Below are 24466 nucleotides of genomic sequence, written 5' to 3'. Positions count from 1 at the left end.
TAAATGAATGATTACATGTCAAATTAATGAGTGATGTCTTTAATGAATTGTTTATTATGACGTCGTTGCAAGGCATAGCGTACACTAGCAGCATTCATTGGCTGAACCGCAGTATGATTTACAACTAAAAGTAATCTAAAAGCCATAAAGATACATACATAAGCTAAACATTACACAACAATCTTTATTGACACAACAAAAGTACAGCGACTCTCGTAAGGTCTACTTAATCTATACATACATACATAACGGGGGGCGCCCTACCTTCGCACGCGCCCTAACATCGCACGGATTTTTTACTGATCTTATTTTGCATAAGTACGCCGTGTTTGTGTCCAATGACTATGCTGATAAGGAAGGTAAATAACCCAAGTTCATGCACATAATTGTCATTTACATTCAAAACATATGTGTACATATTCATTTCTTGTTTTGTCGAAAAGTAGTATTTTGACAATAATGATGGTAGCGCTAAGTAGAGGGTCACTGCGTAGCTAGACGGCCCGGCACCTAAATATACGACCTGTGCCAAGCAGATACATAAGTCACACAGCTATCATACACATTAAAAAATAACTTCATAAAACACTAAAAATTTGGGTCTTTAAGTGTTTGTTGAGAAGAAAACGTACGTCGGGCCGCGTAGTAGCCTATTTCCCGTGGAAACATGAGCTGGGATGCGCTAGATATAGCCCTTCTCACATGACGTGAGAAGTGCACACAGTCAAAATTTTCCGGTCAAAAGAAAGCTATAATATAGCAGACTTCAAGCCTTATTTACATTTCCCTAACTTCATCACCAACTTCCGAAGAGAGCAAAATTACCAAAGCGTAATAAGTTAGGCACACTATCTGGCGTAGCACTAAATCAGAAGGTACATTCGTGAAAATGTCTCACAGCGTCTTCCGCATGTAACGCGGAGCATGAAGGGCCCATGAACAGTATGAATACATTTCTTGTCCAAGTATGGTCTTAAGATGAATGTGTTCAAAATTCATTCATTAAAACATGACCATTCTCTGGCAACCAGCAATGGAGCGCCGTGAGTTCCAGCGCGTAAAAAACGTCCGATGGTTGGGCACCCCCCGTTACAAACAACAAATAGGTGCATACGAAAGAGTTTTTTTAACATACAATTATATTGGATAGGGCAACATACAAACCTTACAATACTTACTTTCAAGATATGTGTACTCGTCTAAATGCGGCGATAACACTTCAAGAAACACTGTAAGAAACAACAGTATCTACATGTATTCTATGCAATAATCTCGGGTCCTTCCAGTTGTCTATGAAAATGAATATAAAGACGCAGGATCATATGAAACCCTGTGAGATCATAGATATTGTCGACTGATAAGACATAAGTAAGAATGAAAACAACTCTTCAGCACGTCCATACAATACACCGAGATTTACCAGTTCAACTTCCATGGAAATCACAAATCAAGTTGTTTGTATAAGTGATTAAATAATGATAACGTTGAGGCTTTCAAATGCTAGTACTGTATCGTCATATTTCTGCCGTGTTGTTAACATGGTTCAACGCCCTCCAGGTCATCAACCTTCGACCTTTGCTCTAATTCAGATTTTGGACACGAGGGTTTTAGACCATGTTCTGCCCGATCCACGCGTACAGAAACGTGTCGTGCAAAGTCGTGGCCGTCTCAAGTACTGCGGCACAGTCTTAAGTCTTCATACTGTCCGAGTGACTCGGTAAGATCCACACAGCGACATGGAATCGTTCATAAACTTCACTGCGCAGACCAAGGGGCGAGACAAGCTCTTCAGGTATGTGGGAGGTGTGCCTTACATGGAGGTGATGTAACAGTGGTTCAAGCGCCTGACTACTGACAGTTTAGGGTCATACAGAGTACAACTGTTACGAATGGCTTCTTTACTTACCACATCGCGTTCTGTTAGTGCAAGGAGGTTAACTAGAACCTCATTGGTTTAATAGTGTTACATAATTTAGTCATTAAAATTTTTCACACGTCGGTTTAATTTCACACCTAGAGTAACGTTAAGCCCTTTGTTGTTTGGATAAGAGCAATCTAGAATTCTCTTGATATCAAATAGCCCTGCCATAGAATTTCACAACAACCTATGATATATCACAGCAAGTCTCGGTACTTCTGGTAATAAGATCAAAGGTTTACATGTATGTGGGGTGACCTATATTTCACTGCATTTTCATATAAATCAGTATGTTTACAGAGGCATTTTCGGAATAGCACTATTCAAAATCGTTGCATATTTGGACCAACCATAAATTGAGAGGTTGTAATATTGCATTGGTAGATTATGAAGATTTTTAAAAAGATGGATATTGACCAGGGTGATTGGATTACACTTGTAGTCTCTGACCTATTAAGGGTTCAATGACCCGATGGTCACATGAGTGAGACATGTAAGTTCATTGGTTAGCGGTGTGTGTTTGATGTTTCAACCATATACATGTATTATCATAAGCAAAGATAACTTCATTTTCTATCAAGCAAACAGTTGCAAGGTAGAAAGTATTGCATTCAAAACTTGAAAGAAAAAACAACTTGAAGCTTTCTAAAAAAAACTTGTCCATTGATTGATTAAGTGACTGACATGCATATTTATTCTTGATGTGTTATCAGCTTTACAATGCCTCTATCATGATATATGTGATTCAATTGGTCAAATGCAAACAATACATTTTACAGTGCTCAGCTGTATCAGGTTCAAGATATTCATGGCTGTTCATGGAAAAGTACCGACTGAAAAATTATGAATGTTTTAGTTTAGTAATATTGCAATACTGCAATATTTATCCAACCCTTTTCTACCTAACTCGTAGATTGAAAATCCTGGCTTGAAAACTTTTCAAGAGTTGTTTACTTCAGACTAGGCTCATGCCATATTGTGAAGCCTACATCTGTATCTGATAGACATCCACAAATTGTGTAATGACCCTCCTATACCTTATGAAAATGTCTGAGTTTTTTGTTTGTGACTGTAGGACTGTGCAGTATGGCAGCATCTTCCTGCGTGCAGTACTCGGCAGTACAAACACTGATGTGGTAAATAAGATGAAGAAACTGGAATCTCAAGTCAGCATGACCAGAAAATGTAAGTTGGAATCCTCATCTTTTTTGTCAGTAATAGAGCTAACACCTCCCCCACAAAATCATAAACATAAGTTCCTTTTCCAACATTACACGTGTAATTTTACTGTAACTACTTTTGGCAAGCTCTCAGGGCAGAGCCTATAGCATTGTACATTATACTAGTCAATTTGAAGAAATCCCAAAAAATTCCATGGATTTCTTTACAGGACACTTCACTGTTGTTACATAACAGGAAAAACCCTACTGCTTTGAGGTATAGAAAAAGAGACCATTTTGAACACTTTTGCTTCTTCTCTTTTGTGCTGCAGTGATGAGATTTGGTAAGAGTCTGGACTCCGTGGAAGCAGCGCGGCGGGCGTCCAAACTCCAGGACGAACTTCTGCGAGTTCTGCTGACAGCGAGCCACACGAATCGTTCCATCTTCCTCCTGTTCGACCACCTGGTGTGGCTGGGACGCGCCGGCGTGTTGCAAACAGACGTCGATAGGTGGAACTGGCTGTCTCTGAGGTTCTGGTTCCTAAGCACCGTCCTAAGTTTACTACGTGATCTCTACAGCATGCAACAGGCCTTACAGATAAAGCACAAGCATCTGCCGTATCCCAACGGAGTAGTTGATAACGAACTGCACTTTGAAGCGAAAGTTAGACAGGAATCGCTGAAAAGAATCCTGGCAGAAAACTTGCCATTATGTATTGATACGTCAAAGAATGTTTGTGATATTGTTGTTCAGATGACAAGGTTAAAAGTGATTGATGTTTCTGATGGGTGGGTAGGGTTTTGTGGGGTGGTGTCTTCCATACTAGGAATCATGGTCATAGCAAATCCAACGTTGAAACTGACTCCATCCTAGACTTTAGAAATGATTTTTAATAGCTGTTCATGGAAGAGGCAGCCTAGATAGGAATATTATCATCATCTGTAATTTGTGATAGTTTTTATATCAATAATGTAATCCAAGATGTACTAAATACATGGATTGAAAGTTCAGGTTCATTCCTGGTGATTTTAAAACCAAGACATGCTTACACCTTCAGGTATTTCTAAAGAAGAAACATGACCTCTTGTCCAGTATACAATTTTGAACTTTCATACTTTTAGATGCACAATATGTGCTAGAACCTACTGTACTTTTGAGACTTGAATAAAACTGATTTTAATTTCCAATTTCAGGTTTGTTCTTTCCAATAGTATTTATTCAACATTCGGTTGATATCTTGTTACATGTTAAAATCATGAAGTAAAAACAAATGTAGAATAGTGGCAAGGTAATGCCGTCATAATTTTCGTCAATGATAATAAATGCACTAGTGGAAGCAAGACGTGATAACGTTTTCTATTGTTGTAGCAACAGAGGCCTTTGAACATCTTATATTGGACACCATGTTTATTGCAATGTGACTGAGACACAGAAATACAAAGGAGCACTTTCTTAATCAATCATAATCCAGGTTTTCCATTCAAATGGATAAAACAAATCACTTTCCACCTGGCCCTGTCCTTGATCACATGGTTGATCTACATGTTTGCAACAAGAGGATTTAGGCTAATCAACACATTTTCTTATCACTACAATGTGAAGTATGTTAACTTAAGTAGAATACGACCATTTGTGATATACATATCACCATGCACAATTTGTTGTAGTTTTGTGTTTACAGTATCAGTCTACTTTCTTGTTTTCACAGATATTTACAAGGTTACCTCTGATACATTTTACTGAATCTAAGATTTAGCACATTTTCTATAAGTAATACTGGAATAGTACATCTAAGAATGTTCTCAACTTATGACTAGTGTGCATTTAGTCCTTAAAAATGGTACATAACACAAAGAAGCAAGCTTTAAGAGTCAAGCAAAGGAAAAGTGTTTTTGTCAAGAAATACAAAAATGTATGTCTAGGTGAAGTTCATCTAAGAGTTATAATAGAAATGCAAGCCAAACAAAGCCAGGTGCTGGGCACATTTACCTTCCACAAAGTTAAACTCAAATGTGGAATCATTTTTCAGCCTACTTTTAATATCAATAAAATTGTAAGATCAAGGTTTCATGCATGCAGTGAAGAAATTCCCTGAAATAAAACTCACAAAAGAGGAAAGCTCTAAGAGTACTGCAATAGATCACTTTTCTTCACATACAAGGGTAGGGACAGTTGGACAATTGCAAGAGCAATCTATCCTATTTGTAACACCCCTAAATGAGTAGTCTTCACTTCCAATTTTGCCCAAATGAGTCTGATGTTGGACTAGTCCACCTTGGGTTTAGGTGGGACAGGTTACTGTATCCTCATCATGTAATCATCCTTCCTTTTAACAGGATCTCACACCGGACTAGTCCAAACCAGAAGCGGGTGTGGACAGCCTTTGTTGATCATCTGTTTGCCAGCTGCTTCCCGTCCAAGACTTCCCCGATCTCGTCTGCGGTGAGCGTCTCGTATCTCAGCAGTGCCTCCGCTAACGTCTTGTGTTCCCAGGCGTGGGTTCTCAACAGATTCTCTGCACGTTTGTAGGACTCCTGTGAATGTGAACATGGAAATACAGTCAAACCTGGTTGAACAACCTCCAGGCAAAGGCAACCCCCTCCACCAGTTACAAGTCACATAAAAGAAAAGAAAATAAACAAGCTATCTGCCGCCAAAAAATCAAGACCATAGCACATCCAGGTCAAGAGATACAAAAATGGAATTTCTACTGCAGTACCAAGGTCACACACCAGGGGGCCCAAAATTGACCTTGAATTTCAGCTTCATAACACCTGCCCACATACCAAATATTATCGTTATCCATCAAGAGGTTCTTGAGTTATGTTACAGTGGTCCGGAAACACAAACAGACAGACAGACAGACACACCCAAAACTATATCTCCATTTTTCATGGAGATAAAAAATTAAAAGAGTCCCGTCCATTTTTACATGGTTAACCCCACCCTGTCCTCAGTTATCATTTTTCCTTAGGTCCTTGAGTGGCTGCTGAATCCAGATTTGACTGTACTTCAAAGCCAGCTAAAAGAAGCAACAAAATCTATTGCTAGTAACTTACTTTATAATTTGAAAGATTGATGAGGACGAAGGATGTGTGAAGGTATCTATTTACAGGGGAAAGTGCTGAATTGAAGACACACTTTCATCTGTCAAAGCAGCATATTATTTGGCCAACAGACGTACCTTCAGCATGTTCCTGACTTCAGTTTCAATCATGGCCTTCATTTCTGGACTGAGACCGTTCTCACTGGCCACCATCACTCCCAACTGTACCAACAAACAAAGCAATAAATCTCTCTACAATGTTCAAGACAGTCAAACTCTTCAACCTGAATTTGTGGTGGGAAAATTCCACCTGTAGCAACAAATAAAACAAAACAATTCATTCTACAATGTTCACTCTGAGTCCTTCCTAACAAACACAAAAACTTGTATGTCATGAGAGCCTGAACACCTAGATTAATGCTGTTCTGATCAACCCTCATTGTCTGAGATTCTTTTTTAAAAAGGTTGTTGATGTATGAAACTTTTTAATTCTGTGGATTTTATATAAGTCTTGGTCAGTTTTGTTCATTGATATAATGCTGTTTTGCTTTTAGTCTATTATGTAAAAAAATCAATGCAATTCATTACTGTCTACATTGTGTACAATGTGCTGCTATGTTTATTTCAACAAAAGTTTGAAGATGTTTGGAGAAGACAGTTACAAACTTTTCAACCCAAATTTGTCCAATAGTTTTCCTGAAATTTAATGACTTTCTAGGAATGGAAAATGAGGGTTTAATTCCATGTCTTTTCACTACATGTATGCTTGAAAACACCAAATCATCATTTCAGGATGCCATACCTTCTCACTCATTCCAAATCTTGTCACCATCATTTTTGCGATCTTGGTTGCCTGCTCGAAGTCACTGGATGCACCTATAGAAACACAGGATATGTCATGCCCCCTAGCAGTTTACGATGGATCTCCATAAGCATTGTGGAAGTGAGTGACCATCAAACATACAGGTGTATCTCCGACACAAGAACTTAACAGTGAAAGCTTAATTCATGTATGTTTCTAGGCCTGGACATCAGAGATCTGGATGGGTGAGGTTTCAGCTGTGGTGACTTCCAAATATAGCTGTTTGAAACAAAGCAAAAAAGCAAAACATAACTTCTAGACACGTTGATGAAGGTTAGACATCCAGGTAGTAAGATACGCCAAAAATAGTTACTCAAGCAACTGGATAAAATTTTGAAACAGTCAGACCTTTCAGACAGCATCTGCTGTCTTTCGTCAGTGACTAAGTAACTTCTAGATGCTTTCATCTAACAACAACATGTCAACTGACTGACAGATTAAGTATTGTTAATGAGCCCCCCTATACAGTGGCACTCACACACACACACACACACACACACACACACACATAAAGACATACACACATGCACACACACACACACCTGTAGTGATATTGTCAGGTCCAAAGATGAGTTCCTCGGCCACCCTGCCTCCCATACAGATGTCCATCTGAGCCAGCAGCTGAGCTTTGGTCTCGTTCCACTGGTCCTTCTCAGGCAAGAGGGAAACCTGACACACACAAGAAACAAACAAACATTACGTACAAGGAAAAATGCATTTATGTGCAACCTATAACACTTCCATGAACTGCTGGAGTTATATTGAATCACAAACAAATTCAGTGAGCCCAACAGAAAGTATCTTCAGAACTAAGACAGCAAATGCTAATATGTAAGCCTCTTCTGCAATATGGATGTTCCCTATGGTATTTCTTATAGCCCTGTAAGTAGGAAAACACCCTCGCCAGATGGGGAACAACAGACAATAAACTGGATAGTGAGAGCGAGAGGTATCAAGGCAGGAACATGTTTTTTAAAACAAAGCATAACTAGTACCCTGCTGTAGTGCTTGTGTGGCCCAAGGGCTATAGAAACAGATGAAATAGGAAAGAGTTTGGCAGGAAGCAGTTTAACCAAGGTAACTTACATGTCCCAATGTTGGCCCCCTGGGCATGATGGTGGCCTTGTTGATGGGCGTGGCATCTTTGGTGTAGTACGCCACCAGGGCGTGGCCTCCCTCGTGGTACGCTGTGATCTTCTTATTCTTGTCATCAATCTGTGCACTCCTTCTCTCTGGACCTGTCAATTACATTTCATAGAATATAAGTGTATGTACACTCAGCTGTCTTTATAATTCCATGTTCTGCAAAATGTTGAACTAACAGGTTGCAGTATGCATACTACTGTAAACTTTTTTCGACACTTTTGCTGTGTGTTAACTGTTCTTCCATGGACCCAATCACCATCAACTTATCACACTACAAACATACCGTATTTCTTCTAATAAAGGACGCACCCCAAATAAAGTGCGCACCCCCGATTTGGGCTTCACAGCAACCCCAATCACGCCAGCTGAGATACTTCACAGAAAAACCTTAATAAAGTGCGCACCCCCGATCTGCCGCTGTCGCTCGGCGCGTGTCTCCAAGATGTCACCACGCCCCGGTATTCGGCACGCTATGAAGTCCTGGTGTCTTTCTTAATCGTTCCATTTTCAAGGAATTTTCGGGAAAACATTACCATTATTTGGGGTCAACACTTAACCCTCTACTCCGCTCAAATTTTGAGTAAAAAGTTTTGAAGTTTAAACGTCACGCTGAGAACCTCGCGCCAGGATATCTGACAAACTTCCTTGATATTGAAGGACCAGACGATGATCCGCTTGATTTCTACCGGGCTAGTCAAAGACAAACGTGTAAAACGCATTTTGAGATAAAATAAAAGTTCGTCTCTCGGCATTTATGCCGCAAAATACAGCGTTGCATTGACAAATCATTTCATTTCGCCGATCGCCCGCCGCCATATTGTTTAAATTCTGCTGCCCCAAGATGCATTTCGCGTGTTACGTAATCCTCATCACATGATCGTATTACGCGTCTCTGATTGGTTGATGCTGCAGCTAAAGGCGGGAAGACGAAGTGCATCATGGGGCAGCAGAATCGCGGTCCAAGTTTTTTCTTTGTCTGAAATGTTACACATGAAAACGCAATAAAAACGCGGTTTTATCGACTACATAGCAACATTATGGTGAAGAAAATGCAAAACCGAAAGATGTTTTCGGGAAAGCATACATTTATTTGCGGATTGATGGTGGCTTTTGCGTAATTTTAGCGATCAATTAACCCGGAAGTGTGCCGAAAGCGGCGTGGGTTTTCGCGTTTTATCAGTCAAAACAAAAACAAAACTCCCACTGAAACGAACTCTGGAACATTTCAGATTCTAGCTATTACGTTTTTGATAAATAATATCTACAGATACGCACGATGTGCCCATATTTGCAGCCGTGTGGGTGGTTAGGAAATTATTGACGTCGCAAGCGGCGTAGGGTACGAAATTATGGCCGGGCCCGACACACTGAAATAGTCGCGCGGTTGAAAACACGCAGCGTTATTTGGTGTCTCATAATTTGATATTTAATATCGCTAAATCAATTATTTTTATATGTAGAATACCTTTTCAAAAATATACGTATGGTGTAGCATCGTTATCCTGTAAACATAAGAACATGAATAAGAACAGAACATGCATAAATTATCGTTGCGTGTCGGCGAAGTGACGGGGCTAGCCTGCTGGGGTAATAATCGGTGACTTCCTGACTTACGTCGCGACTTTTCTCGAGAGAAAACCTAAATAAAGTGCGCACCCCGACTTTGGCTTTGACCTGAAGCCTCATCTTGAAGGTTGAAATGTCAAAAAAGTGCGTCCTTTATTAAAAGAAATACGGTAATTATGCTTTTCACATTACTACAGTTGTATCAACCCAAAACGCTGCAAACTCTTGATTTTCACAAATTAATTAAAGAGTAAACGTTAAATAATAGTATTTATACCAGAGTCTGCCCCATTTGGAACTAACTGGTTCATTGTTAACATATCTTTGACCAGGAATATGTACTTGTACTAAGAAACAGCCTACATGTTTGATGTGAGTCTTACCCATGAGGATTTTGTCCTTGGCGAACTCCAGGTCAGACATGGTGACGAACTGGTGCCCGACGGACGCGGCGTGTAGCGCGCCCTGGTTCACCATGTTCTCCAGGTCTGCTCCGGTGAAACCCACCGTGCCTCGCGCCAGGATGTCTCCATCCACATCTGTGAAATCACAAGAGAAATGAGTAAAAGGGGTCTGTAGCTAACTGTAAAGCGAATATTTGGCCATTTTCCCATTTGGTTGAAATGATGTGCGATGCACAGGTAAAATATGTGACTTCTACAAACAAAATGGCAGCGTCTGGAATGTCAAATTTTCAGTTTCAGCTCCAAATCAGATAGACCATAACTTTATTGAAATTTGATGCTACTGACATAAAAACCGATGGACATTGATTGAAATTCATCAAGAAAGAAATTTGCAGTGATTACACCACTGCAATTTGCTAATTTTTTTTGGATTCCACATTTTCAGGCAACAAATTGCCACCGGTTTAAGCCACTTTGCGACTATTTTCTGGAATTTGGTGCTACTAGGAGCAGCCCAGTAAGATATCTGTATTTCTGAGTTCAGGTTGAATCCTGACCTACAACTACAATAAGACTCTAAGAGCAAACCATAAACTTTTAAACATGCCTTGAATTAACCTTTCAAACAGGTCTCTACCTATTGTCAACCCTTAGTCTTGACTTATAGATGTTGACCTCACCTGAGTCCACTTTCACCTTGCCAAGGTACAACTTGAGGATCTCCAGACGACCTTTGACATCTGGTCGAGGCACAGTCACTGTGGTGTCAAACCTGCCTGGACGAGTCAATGCCCTGCAAAAAAAATCCACTGACTCTAAAACTTGTTTTCAATTACACTAGCTAAAATGTAAGCAGATGAGATATTAGTTTCTGAATGAAGCACAAGTTGCATCTATATTCAAAACCTTTGAAACCTCTGAAGTACACGTTTGGCACCCAAATCCCTATTGGTTAGAGTTAGGCAGCAGGGAGAAGGTTAATTTGTTCTATCAACAATGTGGGCCAGAGTACATACAGTTTGATGTGAACACCAATTGTACACATTGAACTGTATTCAATTAACAGTGCATTAACTGGGGTGTGCGCCCTCAACATGCTTGAGATGTTGCTCTCCTAAAACACAGATTGAAAGAGTACATACGGGTCTAGAACTTCCACAAAGTTGGTGGCACCCATGACGATGACCCCCTCGTTCTGCTTGAACCCGTCCATCTCAGCCAGCAGCTGGTTAATGGTCATTCTGGAATAGGGGTGGACGGGAGAGTCCACTCGCTTCCCCCCCACGGAGTCCAGCTCGTCCAGAAACACCACACACGGGGCGTTCTTCTTAGCAGCAGCTACAGGGCAAAGGGCAAAGGTTGGATGTCAGGGTCATGGAACTTTCAGAACATACGTGTTTAAATACATTTAGATGCTTAACTGCGATTGGTCTGTGGGTAAATATATTCTGGCAAGATAATTTAATATGATTTACTCATTATCAAAAAAAGACACTGACTGAAACTAAGTCACCTCTATAAAGTCACCAGGTCCTATATAACTCAGAACATGGTAGAAATCTTACTTTCACAGAAAAATCAGCCCAAGAAAGTTTTTTTTGAAGGATAATCATCTCACCAAACAGGTTCCTGACTCTGCTGGCTCCCACTCCCACAAACATCTCGTCAAACTCGGAACCGCTGGCGTAGAAGAACGGGACGTCGGCCTCCCCTGCCACGGCACGCGCCAGGAGGGTCTTACCTGTTCCAGGTGGGCCAACCAGCAACACACCTGTGGGAATACAGATTGATACAACCTTTAATGCAAATCTATGAACAGACTTTTCAATAGAGGGCCATGTGTGTTATAGTTCTGAATTTAAGTTGAACTGCAAACTGACAACACAATAGAGCTCATAACTAAAAAATTTGGGTTAAGTCTAATTGTTTGTGTTGGCCGTCTTGCAGCTCAACGTTGATTCAGAATGACTTCTACCAACACAGATTCTTTCAAATGAAGGTTGTGTTATAGTTGGTTATGATCAAATTTAAAGCTACTGTGCAGTAGCACCATCTAGCTGTTTATTTTAGTAGTGCAAGATAGCCATAGTAAGACGTTCATGTGGCTATCACCAGTTCTTGTGTTACGAGACAATGCAACGTCCCCTGCGAAAAGTGTTTTTGAGTTTTTGTGACTTAAAAATTTGCAAGCAATCATATACAGTCAAACCTGTCTATAGCGGTCACTCAAGGGACTGGCCCAAACTGGCCGCTAAGGACAGGTGGCCGCTATGGAGAAAATGTTGATTAATTGACCACGAGTGACACATGTTTTCAGTACCCCGACTGAGCACATTTATTCACCGTACAGTACACATGTAAACATTACATAGGTAAGTCACATTTTAGAAATTCGATTGTTGTTCTTTTACTTCTATTATGGGCTTGAAAAAAGAATTATTGTATCTGCCAACTCCAAAATCCATGGTTTGCTCGAGCTTCATGTCTGAACAGACCAGCATCGCCATACTCAACTCTTGATCCTTCGCGACTGCTTCGCTGCCGGCAACCGCGTCACCAACGAGTTTTAATCATATGAAACAAAGTTCTTCGCAGCAAAATGCCCCCTAGTTAGTATAGAACAAAATATATGTTGCTCAGTTGCCACTTACTGTTCGTTTTCGACCGTTTTTAAACATAAAATCGTGGCGACAATTTTCCTAATCTGTTGTTGTTTACTTGTCATGATCAGCTTCTACCATTATGCTAATAGGGTAATGAGAGGAAGGTCGCTCTTTTGAGGGCTTTTTTCTTTTCAGAAAATTGCAACAGCCCAAATTTTACAAGATAGTAATGTTATCCATATTTAGTTTGAAGCTTTTGGTTCAGTAATTATCCTCAGTGATAGTTTGCAGCAAAATTAATTTAACACACTATACCTCCACAACAGTGGTGTCGTCCGATGACCTTTATGCTGCTCCGCCATATTGAAAATCGTGTTTAGGCACATTTTCGGATGAATTCCCGGGGAAAACGGAAATATTGGGCCGACATTGAAATAATTCGCCAACTTAGCGCATCAGATACATGTGCGGGTTGTATTTTCCAAAAACTACCGTCATCTTTGTCCAATCCAAATGCACAGAAATAGTCAAATATTCTACGATGTACAAACGCAAGCCATGTGAAGAAATACTTGACTTCGCGCGCGTCAAACCATGGATAATCTAACGAAGATAAAACATTCTTGTTTTCTTTATTATTATCCTGTCAAGTTGAGTTCACATAAACTTGATAACTGCATTAGAAAATGAAGATTTTGAACCCGGCGTGCGGTGGCGATGCGGCTTCCACCGGCGCACATTGGCCGTTATCGGCAGTGTTACTGTACTCGCGGGACCGAAAATCATCTGGCCGCGACCGCGTTGGACAGGTGGCCGCTATAGCCTAATTCTTAATGCTTATGTCAATGGGAAAAATCCAAGGGACCGACAAAAAGTGACCACTATGGGCAGGTGGCCGCTATGCAAAGGTGACCGCTAATACAGGTTTGACTGTAGTACAAAGTACAAATAAAAATGGAAGGTTTTTCTACAGATGAACATACTAACCCTTTGGTAGTTTTCCCCCCAGGCTGGTGAATCTGTCGGGATCTTGCAGGAACTTCACCACCTCTTCTAGCTCCTCTTTTGCTTCTTGGCACCCCTTCACGTCGTCAAATGTCACATTGTTGTCCTTTACTGCCTGTACTGATGTGTCCATGCCAGAAAAACGCAGCCGGCCTGTGGGTGCAAAATTGTCACATTAACATCAACACATGTGTAAAGATTTTGGACTCTTATCCGTGACCCCTCCCCCTCCACTTAAACTTTGTTGAAAAGAGGCCGTGTGGGCCAACAAGCATTTCGGAGCAAAGTAAAGGCCTTGACTTGACATACTTGATGTAAAGACATGGCCATCCAACAAAAAAGGCTCTTAAGTTTTAGGAAGTATTTCAATATTCATGCTTGATAAACTAGCATATTCCATACACTCCACTAGTAAGTTTTTTTCGTACATGTATAATGATTTGTACGGTTGATTAAAATACAACACTAACACAACCACAGTGCAAAAATTCCACAGGAATAAAGCTCAGCTCACAATACCCAAATTCACTTGTTGACGGACAAAATCACCCCATGAAAGATACTACAAAAGAACAATTCAGGCCAATTTCGCATATTGTTGAACAACATCACTCTATAAAAAGATACTAAGTAAGAGGGAACACACATGAGCAGTTTTCCACATTTTACAGCAAACTGACAGATAACCATAGCAACTGTGATAGGTCTCACAGGATACTTGGAGAGAAAAAGGAAAGGAGGAGGAAAATCTAGGAACTGGGATTGATAATAACATCAAAATATACGAGAGGATAACATAACAATGTTTTCAGGCTGTATATTATACTCCAGATTATACTATTTAAAAGTGGGAAAATAAAAATAAACTGAGATAAAACATATCGGGAAGTTGTTGGTTGGTGGAAATAGCGTGAAAGGTGAGGAAGGATGGAAAATAAAGACCATTGAGATAAGGAAAAAAGGAAAAGCAATATGGGTTGAGAGAGGAAGAAGTAAGAGGAAAGGATGGTGGATGGAATAGAGGGGTAGAGAGGGAGATGGAAGAAAATGGAGGGATGGAATGGGGGAGAGACAGTAGGGATGGATAGACACAACCACCACAGAGGACCAGGTCCTTGGCTAACCTGACAGAGAAGAGGTCCCACCTCTCATCTCAGAGGTGAAACTCATGGCTATTAGGTTGATGAGGATGACGAAGATGATGGTGAACACCAGGGTACTGCCCAGCGCACGCATGAAGTACGACGTCCAAGCTGGAGGGGAAACAAACATAGGTTAATGATAAGTAAAACTAGCCTACGTGCAAAGTTTTAAGAACATTTATGTATCATTATGCGGGGTTTATCTACCAATTTACTACAGCATAAATGCAATAAAACCATTAATGATCAAGCACAAAAAGAGCATCCAAGCTGGAAAACAAACAAACAAACAAACATAACTTAAAGTTCAGGACACTGAAGTAGCCGATTGGCACCCAATTCTCTATTGGTTACAGGAATACGCAGCAGGGAGAAGGTTAATGATAATTAAAAACTAGACTATGTACAAAGGACCGTCTCTGGCTTTGGATTTTTTCTTTCCCACTCATTGTTTGAGAGCCATTGTGGTTAATTTTCGTTGTTGAAACTGTCATTTGAAATTTACAGAAAAAAAAACATTTTCATCAATTTCATGTCAGGAAGTTCAGTTTTTGGACAGACGGGGTCAAGTTTTCATTCATCCCAACGAGTAAACTTACATCCCGGGATGGATGGATGGATGGATGGATGAAGGGACGGGTCCTTAAGACGACCCTGAGTGAGGTACATTTATATATCTACCAAGTAACACTTCAATACATCATACTTTAAAAAGAGGATTTATGATCAAGTACAAAAAGAGAAATGTCCAAACAAGTTAGCTGTTGAGGTTACAGAAGTAGCAGCTAAAGCCTTACTTGTTGTTTTTGGAACATGTTCCTTAGACATCAGGAAACCTTCCTCAAAACCCCTCTTGAAGGCGTCTTGGTCTCCACCTCCCTTCACACGACTGGCTGCAAGTTTGTTGACATCAATTCCTGAAGAGATATATGGACTGTTTTAGAAATTTCTCTCTAGCTCTGCTTAATTTGAACATAAAACAACATAAAATGTTTTCAGCAGGACATAATTATCATCATACTTGACATAACCAAATAACATAAGACTTGGTGACATGAAATGCAAAATAAATGTGCTTCATTCCAATTTCAAATTATTTTGTTAACTAGTTGAGATGGGTTTTTTTCATTCCTAAGGTGGGTAAATTTCACTTAGGGAAACATTGACCATAGCAATACTAAAAAAAACAGAAGTCGGCTTTAGAATACAAATGATGTATTGATCAAAATATACTTGCTAAAACTTTGCAACACTCACCAAGAACTATCACAAACAGGCACATAGACATTCCTTTTTAACGGTTGTTAGACTAACCTTTGAGTGACTGAGCCTGTGCCATCAGATAGCCGTCTGCAAAGCCAAACTTGAAGGCCTCTCGGTTTCCCTCCTTAATGTTGTGTTCCTTCACAATCTTGTTCACGTCGATGGGTTTATCCTTGGCAAGGGTTGACTGAGGGAAGAAAAGAAAACATCAAGGGATGGAGGTACATGTATGCAAGTAGCTAAACTATCGTATCTATACAGTGATAACCATTTTGACTTGTGTATTGCAGTAACACATAAACTTAGACAACATACCAATATAGACTACCAAATACTGTCATCGTTAACTGCAATAATCTAAAATCACAAATTCCAATATGTTGAGAAAAGACAACTAGGCTTGTTGGTATTTACAATACAATACAATAGACACATCAATGAGCTATAAGAGAAGACAACAAATCCAATCTGATTGAGCTAGGCAAAGTTGTAAAAGATTACATAGATTTAAAAATAGTACCTTCATGCCAGATAGAACTCCGTCTGCTTCCTCTTCCTCCATCTTGAGCTTGCTGCGCTGAGCTCGAGTTTTGAAGCCACGTGTTTGTTGTAAAACTATAATGGGAACAGGGTAGACATATCAAAACATTGCATCTTGCAAAGCAATAGAGAAATAAAGTGGGGAGGGGTAAAGGGAAGTCTTTAAATCTGGATTTTGGTGGCAAAAAAGAAAATATTCTAGACAGCAAGATTTTCATGTGATTTACAACACATTTAGTATACTTGTCTCATCATTTCAATATTCTTTTTGAAAGGCACAAAAACAAATCACATGAAGTCCAGACTTTCTGGTGGTACCAACAAATTAACCCTAGTTGGGCATAAAAAAATATGCTATGTACATAGGAAGATGGAAGATTCAAGCTTTTCAAAAAAGCTTTGTGGTGTAATAAACGTGCAGGTTCACTACCTAGACATTGTTATGCAATGTAATAAAGGTGCTACATCTTAGTATCATATCAATACTATGAAAAGAAATCAACAGAAAGCTGACAACAAAAATTGTCCGTATCCTACATAAAACCCTTAACATCATACATAGTGAGACCATACAAATAGTCGCTTACCTGGGGAGAGAGGGAAACTAGGCTGAATACTGATGTGTGCTGGCAAGAGGCTGGATGTATTTCTTCTGGTATAACTCTCAAACAACCGTGGAGGCATGCCTAGAGAACAGGAACAAGAACAGTTCTCAACACTAAATACAGATCACTCCTATGTACTTGAACAGAAGAAAACATGCTTAATAAACTAATATGTTCTAAACATTCCAACATTCCACTAGTAAGTTGTTTTTTTTACAAATTGTGGATGACAATGACGGCCTGCCTCTGCACTTAACATTGATGGAGGTTTCTACTTAATTTCTAAATGTAGAACAGTTACTGACACAGTCACCTTTCGTCAGTGACTGTCAGTTACTGTTTTGTGTTTCTTATTTTATCCAGGGTGTCTAAACTTCATTGAAGTTTCCAATGCAAATACCAGCAATGCCAAGCCTAGTTACTATCCCTTTCTCAATGAATTGGTTCTTGTGATTTTAAAACGTTCAACGGTTGCAATAACCAATAACAGCATACTTTTGTCTAGCATCCATCGGTATTTTGTATACCGTAGTAGTGCTGCATACCTAAACCCCAGACTTTAATCAGACTGGACCTAACGTTTAGGTTCAAGTTAAAAAAATCTAAACATCTGGAAAAAAGTCCAGACTTGCAAAAAAATTTCTCTCACTTATATTCTCCTGTTTGTTCTGAACCATCTTAAACTTTCTTTAGATCGTGAAATTTCCGTTGGCAAAGACAAAAACACTGCTGTATTTGTGTTTATCACTGAAATTTTGTGTTTACTACTGACTGTATATGATTTTGCATGTATAGTTTTCAAATTTCATGTAAGATTTATGCCAACATGCTATTCTATATGTAACCGAAAAAAATATATTCTTAGCACACATGAGCCATGGATTCAGGTCCGGACTTATAAGTCCAGACCTGAACCTGAACCTCTGGACTTGAATCCGGACCTGAACCTGAAAATGAGTTAAGGTATGCAGCACTATGTCTATGTGTTGCTGCAATACACAATTCAAAGATTGTAACGATACTCACCATTCTTGTTTTCAAAGAAGGACTCTGCAGAAACATAGCTGGTTTGCCAGTGGCTGGGTTTCCTCTCCAACAGAGGAGCGATGGCGGTGGGTAGGAGGTTATTGACCTGCTGGGCGATCACGGAAGGTGGAATCCCCGATAACCCCAGCTCCTTCAATATCTGGGACACCTGAAGGAGGGAAGTTTTCTTCTTTTACTTTAAGTTTAGACGTATTCTATTTGCATCTTAAGTGCTGCTAAAAGTCATACCTCCCCAGTAGCAGCTTGTACATGTACTGTAAAGGCATTTAAGTTTGTGTTTTCTGTGGTATTAACATCTTCACAGCAAACTTACAATTCACTTCATCTTCACGGTAGCAACATTTTACAGTGTAACTTCATTTCACTTTAACTTCACGGTAGCGGCAACTGATTTATAGAACGGATGTGTGAAGGAATCATAATAATAACAACTGTTTTTTTCATGGTGATGATAGGTTCATGATACAGAGGTGACCGTGAAAACAGTGAACATAAAGTTACCGTGAAAGAAACAAGAATTACAGTATCTCCCAAAATGCTTGTTCTGTCTTTTACCAGCCTACCACCATGTTTCAACAGTGTACTAAAACCACCACAAATACTCCATTTTCCCCCTACCACAAAATTAAATCATCACAAACTTAAATGCATTTACAGCACTTGGTACAGTTTTAAAACAATTTCAACATTTGTCAAATATACATTTTTACATATCAAATTTTCAGCACAAGATGATATTCCCTGTGTACAAAATGTACTTACACTGGCATCTGATACTGTGAACTCGCTGGGTTCCTTGCGGCTCTTCTGTTGGAGCCGTTGCCATGCCGACGAATGACATATGGTTGAACTCTTCAAAGAGTTGAAGACATTGACAACTTGTGACAGCGGTGCTATCAGCTGTAAGTAAAATGACCCCATAAAATTGTTATGGGCAATTCCATTTCTTGCTCCAACCATCTACAGTACAATATTCTTATGTGATTAGTCTTACTCAGGAGTATACTCTTATTTTTTATGCACCATATTATATGATCATCTTCAGGATTATATAACATTATTAGCTAGGTTTAACAGGATCATGAGGTGTTATTCACAAGATTATCCATTTGATTGTGCGAAAAGATTCTTATTGACAACTGACAAGAACATCCTGTTAAATGCTTTGGCCAAAAATTATTGTTCTCTGTTCTGTTCTTTATTTATCAACATACATGTAGGGCATTGCCATACAACAGAAAAATATGTACAGTGCTAGAATATATGATTCATGACATCACCATATAAGATCATATCGAATCCGTTAAATGACATCATGATCAAACCAGATGTATTTGCTCGTCTACAATATTGTTGTATAAACATCATTTGCATATTACCTAACCATATGTAGGTATATATGTAGGTTACATGTATTAGAAATTTTATTTGAATGCGTTTAATCTATATTCTGGTATTAAAGAAAATCTAAATAGTTTTCGTTTAACAATGTGACAAGACAGAACATTCTAGAAAATAGACTTGCTATTTTTGATCCTAAATGGTTTGACCTACGTGCGCTTGTGAACGTGCAAAATAAATGATCGTCGTCCAAGGCTGGTGAATTTTTAAATCCTTTGAAAATACACTTTTCAAAACAATCCGTTCACAACACGACGATATTTCCATTCAGAAGAGAATCTATTTCAACTATATCTATCTTATATCAAACATTGAAGCAGCATTTTGTGAACATTGCTCAGATTATGCAACGATTTTTCGTGGTTGTAAAACTAAAAGGTGGGTTCCGCAAAAAAATTCACATGGTATTTTGCAAGATTGCCGGCTGTAAAAAACGATATAAACGGTTCTATTCGGAGCTGCCTTACCTGTGGGTGGAGTCCACTGACAGAAAACATCACTCTCCCTTCGTACAGGCGTAAGAATAAAGGTTTCTGACGTAACAAAAGCTCAAAACATCACAATTTTTCACGATAGTTGCATGGGCAGATGACAAACCGGGAACAAGATGGCTACATTGACATGCGCATGCGTTTACGTAACAACTCTCGTTCCCAGTACCCCAAGTTTATGAATTTCCGTAATTGTCAAGAAAATAAACAAAATTTCAAGATTCTTATCCATGAATATATTTCTTACGATAAATATGTTATTTGAGGCATTTGATACAAATATTGTAGTCCCTTTTCTTTGTTTACTGTTACGCAATGTTCATAATCTTGAGAACGAGAGCCTATTACATCACTTCCGTTATTAACAATAGTTAAATAGGGGTGTGGTAAAAATTGAATACAAAATTACTCTCCTTTTTAACCTATCGTCTGACATATGATTACACATATTATATAGTTTAATTATTATATTAATGTATTTACTTGGATACTTTAATTTTAATGTTGAATTTTAAATACTTTTCAATACCTTCAAAAATATTTAACCCCCTATATCAAATGGTAGAATCCATCTCGGTTGCGTGTTTCACATGGACAGAAAGCGGGAAGTTTCTTGAGTTTCGATAATCAACAACGGCAACAGCATAAAGTTTGGTAGGTTGCGGGACAAATTCTACTTTCTGGTGAAGTCTTTCATTGTAGCATTGAACACGCTAGCTGTCATTCGTGGTTGCTTTAATTAGATTGCCTAAAACTGTTGTACGTTGGATTCTGTACGATGGGGGATTTATTGGGGAGGGGGGCATTTTCTTAAAGATTTGCACACGTAGAGCTTACCTTGCGGATACCTTGAGGATCATAATAATCGGTTAAGTAGGCTTCCCCCAGCTGTAGTGTCACCCTCATCTGATTCTTTGTTAACAAGGCCACTATATAATGTCCTTCATGCATGGTGGAAGAATAGGATTCACGCTGAATGAGAAGAGGGTGTCTAACAGGCAAGAAGAAGCCTTCTACACCGAGATGTCCTAAGGACATCAGAAGGAAAAAAAATATTCGAGGAAACATCAACTTATAATTTGATATTCAACAGTATTTGTTTTTCGGTTGCAAATTTCCAATCCAATACAAATCAAATGGTCTCTTTTTCTTCAAACAGGTGTGAAATACCTCAAAAGAGCAGCTCAAGACGTAAGAATGGAAGATTCAAGCAGCTCTAATGCGACAGCTGCCAATGAAAATACCAGCTTAAGTTTACACCCACAAGTTATCCCACTAGACCATGAAGCCTGTAGTGTCGACATCATTGACTGGTCTGACGACAGTCGTATCGCCGTGGCGACCAAAAAAGGCGTGTACTGCCTGTCCTTACTGTCCTCAGCTGACCATATCGACAAGAACTTTAAGATGCAGAAAACGTTCATTCCAGTCAGTGCAAAGACTAAAGGTGGAAGCGGAGCCAATCTGTCGGAAGGATATAGGCACGGTCAGGTCATAGCCACAGAGAATGGGTACCGGACAGTCCGCTGGTCACCGTTAGAGTGTGGTGCGAATGGAAGGTGTTTGTTGACGACCTTGACCTTGGACCACCGTTTGGTTCTCCACTGTTTGCAGCACAACCAGCTACAGTGGCAGGAGGTTCTAGACTTCTCAGCGCTAGAATCCAGCCCTAAAGCGTCTGCAAAATCAGACAAAGGATCGGCCAAACTGTTTGCTACGGACATGCAGTGGTCAGAGACTTTCTGTAAGACCAAGGATTGTGATACAGGGAATGGATTTGAACTTGACAGGCACGTCATGTTAGCAGTGGCCACCAGTAGTGGCCAGGTTGTTGTGTGGGGGTTCAAATGTCCCATTGTTGACCACACAAGTGCTGTAGTTCAACAACAGATTGAAACACCTTCTAAATGCATCACATGCCTGGCTTGGGTGCAGCAAGAGAACAATCCACCAGGGGGCATTGCTGTTGGCCATCTGGATGGGACAATCTCCATATGGCCAATAGCTGTAGATGCAGGGTCACCGACCTTCCTGACAACACCAACAGTGATATGGAAGGAGCAAGATCTGGTAGCTGTAACATCTATGAAGTCCAGGCCCCTAGAAAAGAGTGGAAGCATCCTTGTGGCAAGCAAAGGGCCTTATGTGATGTGTTTTGAGATACAGAACTCAGGGGACAACATCACACTTTTACACACTGCATGGACCGATGCCATTCATCCTATGCCTATCTCGGGGCTAGCTTTGAGCGCAGAACACAAGATATACACTTGCTGCATGGGCAGTACAATGACAGTAACTAACATCAGGAGAAACGAATCAGGCTTGTCATTAGAAGCATTTCCCATTGATACCAAGTCTTCTTTGCTCAAGCGCGGGTACGGCATTACACGCTCAAAGAACTCAGTGTTCCTGGGGTGCGTCTCTGGACTAACCGATACCCTGAATGGCGTGGTGAAGCTTCAGATGAACTTTCTACAGTTGAAGTCTCAAGAAGAAGTAACAGCGGCTTTGGTATCACCAAAGACAGGGAGTCTGGCACACAACATAGACTTGGTAGAGTATGTGAGACAGAGGTCATCATCCGATAGGTCGTTGCCCCCTGACCTACAGTCCATACTGTATGAGGAGCCTCCTAAGACACATCCACATCTTCAGTTCTTCCTGTTAAAACTCTCCATTGCACTGGAGAAAGAGAAGGAGGATCTTGCTGATGAAGGAACTGTGAAAGACTTGGAAGACACACTAGCAAGAGTGACCACCTTTTTGGCTGTGAAACACATACAGAGCATGTTTGGCAGAGAGGAAACAGGCAGTTCCATGTCGCCACTAATGAGAACCATTCTAGAGTGGCTGAAGAAAGAGGGTCATGGTAACACTGACCTTCCAGCGACCACTTCTGTAACCGAACACCTTGCAGAGATATGCAAATTATGTCAGGGACCAATCGAATTTGAGGATGTCAGAGCAGCGACGTGCAAAAACGGCCACTCTTGGGAACGCTGCTGCCTGACGTTTGCGGCCTGTCAAGTGGTTCCCTACAGGAAATGCAAGCTGTGTGGTGCTGCAGCTCTGCCCAAAACTGCTAGGGGGAGTAGAGAAATCTGTCCAGAACTGCTGATGAGCAACAGTTGTACTTTCTGTAGTGGAAACCTGCTGTGATAGTACCATAAATCTAATTTTTAGTCATGTATCTATCATATCATGGCTGTCCCTATTACCTTGCACAATGAATAAATAAAAGGTACGCCTTTTTTTTTACAAGCAGCAGATACACATACAACATAGAAATATTCTATTCATGCCAGTACAAAAAAGTATGTTTGCAAAAACCCACTACATGTAGCTTTGGTATGTTGTCTACAAACAGTCAGATTTAATAGTCCTTTTGAAATTGTTCTGCCCTTCATTTTCGTCCTTAAGTATTATTGTGACTCACTTAAGCACTTTTTCCTAGTGGCTACGTAAATGTAATTCTACACATTTGTAGTGCGGAAGCAATCAAATCCTGAACAAAATCTGTATGGCTTTCAAAGTGTATTTCTGTACATTAAGGAGCAAGGCAGTATCTAATTTGACAATTTGTAAAATTACAGCAAATGCAAGTAAGTGTTTCCTTTGAATAAATATATGTCCTTAACACTTGTCCCCTCAGGGAAAGGTGTGATTACTTCATAAGTAAATGTGTGGGAGTGAATGTTAAGTAACGCATGGTTGACACTGTTCTTTATCAAAGGCTTAAATTACAGGTTATTTTCTGTTACATGTACTACATAATGGTTAAGTAATGTAAGGTCAAGGCTAAGGATGAATCTTGATGCTTTTTCAATAGCGCCATCATGGCTCATCACGTATTCAGTTAAGAATATTGAGTTACTCTTCTCGAGGTACATGCTGACTTCTTTCATGTGCAGAGACACCTGGGGATAATACATAAAGCTCCTCCATACAAGGTACTGCCGGCGTTGCGTCAGCATTCATGAAAATGAAATCCCACCCATGTCTGAGGAGGGTTTTAACTTTTACTCTCTGGATTCTCAGAATTTGATCCACATGGCAAAGCAGCAAGCGTCAGGACATGTTGAGGTTAGAAAGGTGCATGTCATGAAAGTGTAGGGGTTAGGGGTGGATACCGGTTCGCTGGACCTGATTCGGACCTTTATAACATCCAAGAACCGAGTCCAAAAAACCTGAAAGCCAAAAACCTGAGTCAAAAAAAAAACTGACAAAGTACAAATATATTTTTCTATTTTGTCTGATAAA

At 39.9% G+C, this 24466-nt stretch overlaps 3 protein-coding genes across 5 annotated transcripts; 2 read left to right on the top strand and 1 right to left on the bottom strand.

Moving 5' to 3' along the window:
- Positions 1-1629: 1629 nt before the first annotated feature.
- On the top strand, positions 1630-4065 carry LOC136446644 (peroxisomal membrane protein 11B-like). The gene is made up of 3 exons (XM_066445131.1): positions 1630-1792; positions 2994-3103; positions 3411-4065. Exons 1-3 carry the CDS (start codon positions 1737-1739, stop codon positions 3950-3952), a joined length of 708 nt encoding a protein of 235 aa, XP_066301228.1. The 5' UTR covers positions 1630-1736; the 3' UTR covers positions 3953-4065.
- A 1277-nt stretch (positions 4066-5342) lies between these two features.
- On the bottom strand, positions 5343-20332 carry LOC136446643 (ATP-dependent zinc metalloprotease YME1L1-like). Of its 2 annotated transcripts, none has more exons than XM_066445129.1 (18): positions 20180-20332; positions 19074-19211; positions 18291-18459; positions 17247-17345; positions 16640-16734; positions 16171-16306; positions 15654-15773; positions 14839-14967; positions 13697-13867; positions 11725-11877; positions 11249-11444; positions 10787-10899; positions 10083-10238; positions 8074-8225; positions 7530-7656; positions 6928-7001; positions 6264-6347; positions 5343-5613 (listed from the first exon to the last, which is right to left on the bottom strand). In XM_066445129.1, exons 1-18 carry the CDS (start codon positions 20207-20209, stop codon positions 5470-5472), a joined length of 2286 nt encoding a protein of 761 aa, XP_066301226.1. In that variant the 5' UTR covers positions 20210-20332; the 3' UTR covers positions 5343-5469. The 2 variants fall into 2 exon arrangements, with proteins under 2 accessions (XP_066301226.1, XP_066301227.1); XM_066445130.1 differs by having other exon boundaries at positions 14860-14967.
- Positions 20333-20756: 424 nt separating this feature from the next.
- Positions 20757-23910, top strand: LOC136446097 (general transcription factor 3C polypeptide 4-like). Of its 2 annotated transcripts, XM_066444373.1 has the most exons (3): positions 20757-20857; positions 21363-23393; positions 23498-23910. In XM_066444373.1, exon 2 carries the CDS (start codon positions 21401-21403, stop codon positions 23363-23365), a length of 1965 nt encoding a protein of 654 aa, XP_066300470.1. In that variant the 5' UTR covers positions 20757-20857; positions 21363-21400; the 3' UTR covers positions 23366-23393; positions 23498-23910. The 2 variants fall into 2 exon arrangements, with proteins under 2 accessions (XP_066300470.1, XP_066300469.1); XM_066444372.1 differs by having other exon boundaries at positions 21363-23910.
- Positions 23911-24466: the final 556 nt, after the last annotated feature.

This window comes from Branchiostoma lanceolatum, chromosome 12 (assembly GCF_035083965.1).
Source record: "Branchiostoma lanceolatum isolate klBraLanc5 chromosome 12, klBraLanc5.hap2, whole genome shotgun sequence".
In the NCBI taxonomy this organism is placed as follows: domain Eukaryota; kingdom Metazoa; phylum Chordata; class Leptocardii; order Amphioxiformes; family Branchiostomatidae; genus Branchiostoma; species Branchiostoma lanceolatum.
The sequence above is the reverse complement of the archived record's forward strand: the minus strand, read 5'-3'. Positions and strand labels throughout refer to the sequence as shown.